General features: G+C 38.0%; 1 gene segment (V, D, J or C); it reads right to left on the reverse strand.

Moving 5' to 3' along the window:
- Positions 1-631: 631 nt before the first annotated feature.
- LOC131906392 (Ig kappa chain V-V region L7-like) lies at positions 632-9,019 on the reverse strand. The segment is given in 2 exon segments: positions 632-941; positions 8,913-9,019. Coding segments are annotated over 2 exon segments (417 nt in total).
- Positions 9,020-10,103: the final 1,084 nt, after the last annotated feature.

Genomic DNA, 10,103 nt, shown 5'->3' on the forward strand with positions numbered 1-10,103 from the left:
AATTGAAACATAACTCCAAGAGATCTATTGAATATTAGGTTGACAGACATAATGTTATTGTTTCCAAGTCTACTTTCATTTTTTTTCTATTAAGTAGTAACTGTAACCACTTATCAAGAAATTTGCAGTTTTCACCAAACTAGATTGGCTAGTTCATATAAATCTATAAACAGGAAAAACACTCTATACTCAATACTTGTTCACTTACTATAAAATGTATATGGGAAAGTTGCAACTGAGACATGAAGCAGTGAGTCTCAGCTTTCATCTCTGTGGAGACAAGAGTATAGTAAATGCTATGGCATCAGGCAATGCCTCATTTATACTTCCAACAATTATAAGTTCATGGAATCAATTGTTTTGTCAATCCAGGCTAGGATTTTCTCTGGGTTGTAGTACACTGGAGGAAGACTGATTACACTAGGAAAATATTCTAGGCTATGTATTATGGAGATGAAGTGGAGTGAAGAGTGTTCAGAGGCAAAAGAGCCATCCAGGCTTCTTCATTTGTATTATCCCTGTGATCTTCAAGGCTGTCTGCATCTGTGAAACACTTTCAAGAAGGTAGAGGACACCACCAGAAGCAGCTGAAGCAGCCCAGCCTCAGACTTCAGCTTCCCTGGTGTTTTTTCTAGATCTCTATCACGGTGGGAGGCCAGCTGCTATTCTGCTGACAGTAATAACTTGCAACATCTTCAGGCTCCACATTGTTGATGCTGAGCATGAAATCTGTCCCTGATCCACTGCCGCTGAACCTGGAGGGGATCCCAGAGACAGACCCAGAAGCAAACTTGATAAGAAGCCTTGGAGCCTCATTTGGTTTTTGCTGATACCAGTGTAAGCTTGTGTAAATACCCTGGCTGGCCTTGCAGGTCATGGTGACTCTTTCTCCTGGAATCACAGACAAGGGGGCTGGAGACTGAGTCAGCACAATGTCACATCTGGAGGTTGAAAACATATGAGAAGTATTAGTCAGAACATGACATTGCATCTGAAAGTCACTTCTAAACTATTTTTTTTAAAAAGATAAGATTTTTTTGTATCAATTTCTTTCAACAGGAAGTAAAATTCCATGTGATGCTGGGCTTCCTAATGATGTAAAATTTCTGTCTTTAATTAATGTCTCCACTTTTTGACATGTGTAATCACTCTTACCTGAAACCCAGAAGAGCAGAAGCCCAAGGAGCTGAGATGTGGACCCATCTTCCTGCTTTCCCTTTGTTTAAGTGTGTCATGACACACCCAATAGAAGGACCTTCTTATAATATTGTAAGAGGCAGGAACACTAGAAGGAGGAAGAACTTATGCAAATGATACTGTCTTCATATTGACTGCAATAAAGAACTTCTCTGTGTCATCTTGAATTATGTGTCCCCGTTGTGGTTACTTGATGAGATGTTAAGATTTGAAAGTTATTTGTGCTTATACCCCACATACAAGGCTGCAATATTAGCACAGTCTAAGTAAGTATCTTGAATAAATTCAGAAGTTTGAAAGGAAGAGCATCTCATATCTATGGTCTTGGTCCAGGATTATATTTTCTTACTTGATGTTTCTTACAATATGAGCTGAAGCATTTTTAATTGTCTGAACATTCACCAATCATCACAGCATATGGTACTAAAGAAATAGATAGCATAATATTGACATATCATGGACAAGAAATTAGAAAGCCTGGATGTCTTAGAAAGACAGATATCTCCAATAGGGAGAATGGAAGCTTTATAAAAGTTTATAGTCTGACACTGTAGATAAAAATTTCAGAGATCAGAATTTCTAAATATCAGTTTAGCACTTCCCAGATAAAATCCAATATTTAACCTTGCTTCTCTTACCACTAAGAGTGATGCAGAGTGCCCTGGATGTATTTCTAGAATGTTCAAACAAATTCTTTCCCTAGTACATGGTTTTTCACACTACTTAAAAGACCATGATTCTGAGACAGCCTAAATCAGGAGTGAAAATTGCATCAGATCCATTTGAAAAAAGAAGTATTCCTGTCACTTGGGCCAGAAAACCAATCTAGAGCATATTTATTATATAAAAATGTCTGAGCATTTTTAAAATTGTCAATAGCTGCAACATGAGCTGTCAAGATTCTAGAGCAGTGAGGATAGGAGGAAAGGCGAGCCCTCACTCAGTGTGAAATTAGTGTGCAATTTCCTCAAACAACTACAAATAGGACAACCACATGACCCTGTGGTAGTATTGTGTTCCCCAAAATATTGTGTACCTTAATAAACGTATCTGGGGTCAGAGAACAGAAAAGCCACAAGATACTTAGGCTAGAAAATGTTAGCACACGCCTTTAATCCTAGCATTCCAGAGACAGAAATCCCTCTGGATCTCTGAGTTCAAGGCTGCATTGGAAACAGCCAGGCATGGTGAGTCACGCCTTTAATCTCAGAAAGCAGCCTTTAGTCCCCGGGAGTGGTGGTAGAAAGCAGAAAGTTTTATAAGGCGTGAGGACCAGAAACTAGAAGCATTTGGCTGGTTAAGCATTTTGGCTGGTTAAGCATTCAGGCTTCTGGCAGCAGTTCAACTGAGAGCCATTGGGATGAGGACACAGAAGCTTCCAGTCTGAGGAAATAGGAGGAGCTGAGAAATTGGCAAGGTGAGATAGCTGTGGCTTGCTCTGTCTCTCTGACCTTCCAGTGTTCACCCCATTACCTGGCTCAGGTTTGATTTTATTAATAAAACTCTTTAACATTCATGCTACATGACCCAACTATGTCATTCTTGTGGATATACTCAAAAGACTCTATAGTCTATGGCAGACATAAAACCAAACACCCATGCATTTTTTTGATCTATTCACAATGGCAAGGGAATGGAATCAACTAAAATGTCCACTACATGATAAATGGAAAATTAAAGTGCAGTATATTTGTACAATGGTATTTTATTAAGCTATGAAGAATCATGAAATTATCAAAAATTTTGGAAGATGAATGGACCTAGAAAAAATTTAGTGGCTGAAATACACTAGTCCCTGATGGAAATTTGCCACATGTCTCCTTGATGTGTGGATTGTAACTTCAAATTTTTTAATTTGTCTGTTTCACTGGGACTATAAATTGATCTTAGAATCAAAGAAGGGGCCTCCCATATGGGGTGTCTTTGGAGGGATGAGAGTAGACACATGTGATAGGAAATTAAAGTAAGCAGGTACTTTGGGAAAATGCTTGTTCATGATTTAGATTGAGGGACTGAGGAAAAAAAGTAGGGTTAAATATATTAAAATGGTTTACTAATCCCCAAAGGAAAACAAATCAGACTAGTAAATCATACTTGATGAGCAAATTTAGAATGAGTCATTGGAGATAATGGAGTATCTGGTGACTGGTTTTATGCAGGCACTCAATGCAAGGAGCAGATATGTGTAATTAGCATTTCATTAACAGTACAAGAAGACTGAAAAATGAAATAGCTTGCACAGAATATTAGGGTCTATGCTGTGCCTCAGTCTCTGTTAGTTCATTTGCATGCTAATCATGTTGGTTTTAAAAGACCTTGTTTTATTGGTGTCTCCCTTCACCAGTGGTTCTTACATTCTTTCTACCTCTTCTTCATGAGCCCTGAGGCGAGTGATTCAATGGAGATATTCCATTTAGGACTGAGTTTTCCAAACTCTATCACTCTATACATAATGTCTGGTTGTAAGTCTCTGTACTTGTTCCTATCTGATGCAGAAAAAAAGCTTCCCTGATGATAGGTGAGCAGGATAGTAATATATGCGTATAATAGAATATTATTAGTGGTTATTTTATTGATTATTTTTGTTTGTTTGATTGGTTTGTTTTGTTTTGGTGTTTGTTTTGTTTGTTTGTTTGTTTTAGAACAGTAACATATGATTTTAATTTAGAACTCTGCTATCTAATCTCTGCTTCTTGGCCACACAAGCAGCATTGGGTATGGGTTCCATCTTATGGAATAGGCCTTCAGGCAAATCAGTTATTGGTTGACTACTCCCAAAATATTTATGCCACCATTGCACTAGCATATCTCGCAGACCGGAAAACATTGTGGATCAAAGGGTATATGGCTGGCTTGGTGGTTTACCTTTGTCCTATGTTACCCTCCAAAATACCTTTATGTACCAAACACACTAGCACATAGAGTTAAAGGCTCTATGAAGCATTGTTCAACTCCTCCATGTTCAATGAGTTGTATAGGTGTCTTGAGCAGCAGAGCCTTGCTGTCAGTTTTTGGATAACAACCAATAGTCTGGCAACAGTATGGGTTGTTTGGAAGTTCCCATAGTTAAAGTTCCCTTTAACCAACAATTCAATTAGATGTAACACAATCACAGTACAGAAACTACATTTGGTGACAGGAGATAACTAATTGGGGTCCTGCGTCCCTCGTATTTTGGTGATTTCATTTGTTATTCCATAGTGAGTTGTTCAATTTCCACTAGTTTATTGTTTCTCTTGTTGCTGATATCCAGTTCTGATTAGTGGTAGTCAGATTTGCAGAAAATTGACAAGTTCAATTTTCTTATATGTGATGAGATTTGCTTTGTGTCCAAGTATGTCACCATTTTGCAGAAATTTCATGAGGTGCTTAGAAGAAAGTATACGAAAAGTTCTGTAAATACTCGATAGGTCCATTTACCTTATAAAAACTGTTAGCACCAATATTCTTCTGTTTAGTTTTTGTCTGGATGACCTATCCATTGATGAGAGTGTGATTATAAGGTTTCCCACTATGAAGGTGTGAGGGTAAATATATGATATAATCTATAGTAGTGTTTCTTTTATGAACTTGAGTGCTCTTGTGTTTGATACATAGATTTTAAGAATTACATTGTCCTCTTGATGGCTTTTTCCTTTGATGAATGTGTAGTACCCTTCTCTGTTTTTCCTAATTACTTTTGGTTGGAGTCTATTTTATCAGACATTAAAAATAGCTATACTTGATTGCTATTTAGATGAATTTGCTTAGAGTATCTTTTTCCATTGTTTTACCCTGAGGTGATGGCTATCGTTGATGGTAGGGTATGTTTCTTAGATACATAAGAAGGAAGAATTCTGTTTTCCATTCCAGTCCGTTGCCCTTGTATTTTTATTGGGAAATTGAGGGCATTGATGTTGAGATTTATCAATGAACAATGTGTGTTGGTTCTTGATACTAGGTTTTGTTGTTGTTGTGGGGTTGGTGTGTGTGTGTGTGTGTGTGTGTGTGTGTGTGTGTGTGTGTGTGTCTGTGTCTGTGTCTGTGTCTGTGTCTGTGTGTGTCTGTGTGTGTATGTGAGATCATGTGTGTGTACCTGAAGTTTTCCTGTGTTCCACTTAGCCTGTGGTCAGGACAAATCTCTCTCACCTGCTAGTCCTGCAGCCGCTTAGACCCAAGTAAACACACTGAGGCTTATATTAACTAAAACTGCTTGGCCGTTAGTTCAGTCCTACTACTGACTAGCTCTTACACTTAAACTGAGCCTTTTCTGTTAATCTATATGTCACCACATGTTTCATGGCTCAGCCTGTATGCCATTACATGATGCTCACTGGAGGCAGGCTGGCATCTCCTGACTCAGCTTTCCAGGCTTCCCACAATTCTCTTAGTTTGCTTATACTGCCTATAATTCCTGCCTGGATACTGCCTAATCAGCATTTTATTTATCAACCAATCAGAGCCACACATTCACAGCATACAGAGTGATATCCACAGTGTATGTGTGTGTGTGTGTGTGTGTGTGTGTGTGTGTGTGTATGTGTGTGTGTGTGTGTGTGTGTGTGTGTGTGTGAGTATGTTTCCCTTCTATTGTCTTTACTGGTCTGAGATTATTTATTCAAATTTTGTAGTTTTAGACAACCACTTTAGGTTGGAATTTTCTTTCTAGCCTTCTGAAGGACTGAATATCCTATGTTCTCCACCTATTGTAATTGAAAGCTTGGATTTTTCTCATTGATTCGATATCCACTTTTGGGTCTTGAACTGTTTCATTCATTTCCTTACACTGTTTGTTTTTGCTTCACAGATTTCTTTAAGGTATTTATTCATACCTTCTTTAAGGACCATTGTCATATTTATAAAGCCTATTTTAAGGTCTTCAGCTATGTTATAATACATGAGGCCTACTGTAGGAGGGTTACTGTGCTCTAATGAAGACATATCCTGGATGTTAATGATTATGTTTTTAAACTAGTGTCTAGGTATCTGGGATAAATATAGGTGCTGATATTTTGTCTTGTCTTTATTGTGTCGGTATTTTAATGCTTATTTTTTCTTACCCTCTCTGGTTCTTAATACAGTGTGGTGTCTGTTTGTTTCCTAGTGTGAAATTTTTTAGGGATCCTGATTGATGTATCTGTGGAGTCTTCCAAGCAAAATATGCCCTACAGGATTGAGAGCTGACACTTGGGAATAGGATTGGCTAGGAGGGTGGGAGGGAAGATGTCTACAGAAAGGAATGAAGGGAGTTCTGCCAGGATCTGTTTAGAGCCCTGGGAATAGGAGCAAAGAGTGAGCAGGGACCACAACAGGCAGTCATCTACAGAACTGGGATGAAAACTGGATGACTGGATATGTTGGAGAGAAGAAAGAATGAAGATCTGCAGTTTGTCTACCTGCTTCACTTGCCTACTTTCTTCTCTTGTAGGCTTGGATGGCAGGTTCACAGTGAAAACCTGCTGGTATTGGGGGCTGAAATATCAGGGTGAGTCACATAGGGAAACTGGAAGAAAATATCTCTGTGATCCTCTTGAGATGGAGGCAGATAAGGAGTGAATGCCTCAGCTAGTGGTCTGCTATAGAGATGGGGGTGAGACTTGAGGATTGGATTTGGAGAAGGTGAAGGAGCGTTGATGATCTGCAGTTAACCTATCGGCTTCCCTGTCCTCTGTCTCTTGTTATTTGCCTTCTGTAATTCATGATAAACAGTTTAAAGATGTCTCATAGGATCTTTCTTAACTAAACAGTACCATAACATACTATGTAAAATTGTGTTTGTATATATGAAGTCATAAAATGAACCATTAAAATATTTCATTTTAAAACATGGCATTGTAGGTATGGGCAAATGTTGTTATGAGGAGGGACTAGAGAAAGGGATCAATAGTCAAGTGCACTTACTGCTATTCCAGAAAATCTAAGTTTGGTTCTCAGCACCCTTGTCAGGTGCTTCACAATCAACTGTAACTCCAGCTCCATAGGATGGGCTCAAACACCATTATCTGGCCTTTGTGGAATTTTCATACACATTTCATGTATTCACACAGACACATATAAATGCACATAAATAAAACTATGATTTTATAAACTATCATATGTGACAAAGAGCTAAGAAGTATTTTTAAATTTTACTTATTTATTTTTTTAATTTTATGTGCATTGGTGTTTTACCATGGGTGTCTGGTTGGGTCCCCTGGAACGGGACTTAAAAATAGTTTTGAGCTGCCATGTGGATGCTGGGAATTGAACCCAGGTCCTCTGAAAGATCAGTTAGTGCTCTATATTGCTGAGCCATCTCTCAGCCCCCTAATAAGTATTTTTAAATGTTCAACATGCATTGTCATCAGGGAAATGCAAAGTAAACTGTGATGGTTGAATATATGTTGCTCTGATTGGTTTATAAATAAAGCTGTTTGTCCAATGATGAAGCAGATTAGGTTAAGAAGGACATTCCAACTAGAGAGAGAGAAGAAAAGCAGAGAAGTTGCTGCTAGCCTCTACCAGAAGAATCAAGATGTAAAGTAACAGTAAGCCACAAGCCACATGGCAAAGTATAGACTTATAGAAGTGGGTTAATTTAGCCGTGCGGTGGTGGCGCATGCCTTTAATCCCAGCACTCGGGAGGCACAGCCAGGCGGATCTCTGTGAGTTCAAGGCCAGCCTGGGCTACCAAGTGAGTTCCAGGAAAGGCGCAAAGCTACACAGAGAAACCCTGTCTCGAAAAAACAAAAAATAAAAAAAGAAGTGGGTTAATTTAAGATTTAAGAGCTAGCTAACAAGAAGCCTGAGTCATTAAGCCATATAGTTTGACAATATTATAAGCCTCTGAGTGTTTATTTGGGTCTGAGTGGCTGCAGGAATAAACTGACACAGAAAACATCCAGATACAAATTTGACTACCATCAAAAACTCTGACAGCACACATTGATGGGAATTTGGAAAAAGAGGCACCTTTATTCATTGTAGGTAGGAGAACAAATTGATACAATCATTTTGGATATCAGTTTGCATATTTCTTGCAGAGGATCCAGCCTTCTGCAGGTCAGAGAGACTGGGAACAAGACACAGAGTTGGCAGGAAAAACATACAAACTTCTTTTCTAAGGGGTAAAAACTTCTTTATTTTTCAGGCACTCTCAATATTCTTCACATCAAGTTAATTACAAAGAGGATTTTTTCCATAAACAAGTTACATAGTTACTACATAATCACAATAAAAACATATTTTCGGGAACAGGTCAGCTCCATTATTCTTCTTAAACACACTCTTACACATTTTCTTAGAAACCTACACTCATTTGAACATTCATCTTTTAGATGTCTCACAGATCAAGACCTTTAATGCACAGTCATCTACATAGGCAGTATCAGGAGTATTTCAACCATAAGTGTTTACATAGGAAATAGTTTTATAATTGTCAGAAAAACAGGTTACTTTTCTACTTTTTATACTTTTGACTTCTGTCCAATTATCTTAACTAATCACTCAATTCTTTGTTTTCTAGTTACATGAAGTTATTATTTACAGCATTGTTTTAGCTATGATGTACACCAAAACCTGTGAACACATTTCCCAACATCAAAAAGAACTTGAGCTAGCCTAATTCCTGGGGATAGATTGTTTTTCTTAATCATCAACCACAGTCTATATGACTAAACCACAGTCTATATGACTCCTCAAGTGCAAGCTCATAAGTCCTCCCTGATGATTGTTTTTTTCATTTTTCTGGTACTAACATAAGCTTTTCCCAATGTCCTGGCTGGCTCTGCAGTTCATTGTCACTGAAGTTGATGGTGACTCTTTCCCCTGGATTTACAGACAGGACAGCTGGAGCCTGGGTCATCACGATTTCAACCCTTGAGGCTAACTCTACATATAAAAGATCAGTAGCAGAAAAGGAAGAATACGTTTTTTTTAAATTTCAGATCTAAACAAAAGTAGGCTCCCTATGACTCAAGATTTTCATATATAGAGTGAAAAGTGGGTGTTTGTATGTCATCCTCTGCTTTTGTGCTTTGTCCAATAATCTTACCTGAAATCCAGAAGAGAAGAAACATAGTGATCTCTGATAAAGACAGCATCTTCCTATTTTATGTACTTTGGTGTTTTTTGATCATATCACAGCACAGAGGAGGATAGTCTTACAGTATTCTAAGAGGCAGGACACCAGAAAAAAGAAATATCTATGCAAATGATGCTGACTTCATATTGTTATAAATACTGGGACTGTCAGGAGAGAAAGCTACTTGGCCATTCTCTGAGTATGTTATCACTCCCTGATGCTGAATGCAGTGTTGATAATTGGTAGACATCTATGCATGCTTTTCCATACACAGAGTTTGGCAGTGAGTACAATATAATTCAGTTTTTGTTACCAGTGAAGCTATCAGGAAGGAACAGCACTTCAGATCTTGTCTTGGTCCTATGGTTATGTTTTGTTGGTTAGCATTTCTCACAGTATAGAGTGAGTTTATTTATACTTTTGTCTTCCAAATATTTTATAGAGCCCAATACCATATATAGTTTGTTACAAATTAGTACTAGTAAACAATAGATTGCAGAGATTTGAGGTCTTAATGAGACATTTGTCTTCCAGTAGGGAGGATGTAAAACTTAAAAATCCATGGGTCTGAACACTGGCACAGAGAATTCATAACATTAAAATGTTAGTTTGTCCCATAGCAGATAAAAACCAAGTACTACACCTTGCATTTCCTATCATCCAGTGTGAATTCAGCATGTTTGCCGGGGACTCCATATGCAGTATAGGAGGGCAATTCATTCGTTACTGTAGTTAAAAGAATGGCAATCTGAGGGTATTTAAATCAGGAGAAGCACTTCTGCATGTTTTTTTTTTGTTTTAAAGCAAGTAGTCTTTCAATAGCATCATATAAACAACCTGGAGTATGTTTTTTTAAATAATGGTC

The sequence above is a fragment of the Peromyscus eremicus genome, chromosome 3 (genome assembly GCF_949786415.1).
Source record: "Peromyscus eremicus chromosome 3, PerEre_H2_v1, whole genome shotgun sequence".
NCBI classification, from domain to species: Eukaryota; Metazoa; Chordata; class Mammalia; order Rodentia; family Cricetidae; genus Peromyscus; species Peromyscus eremicus.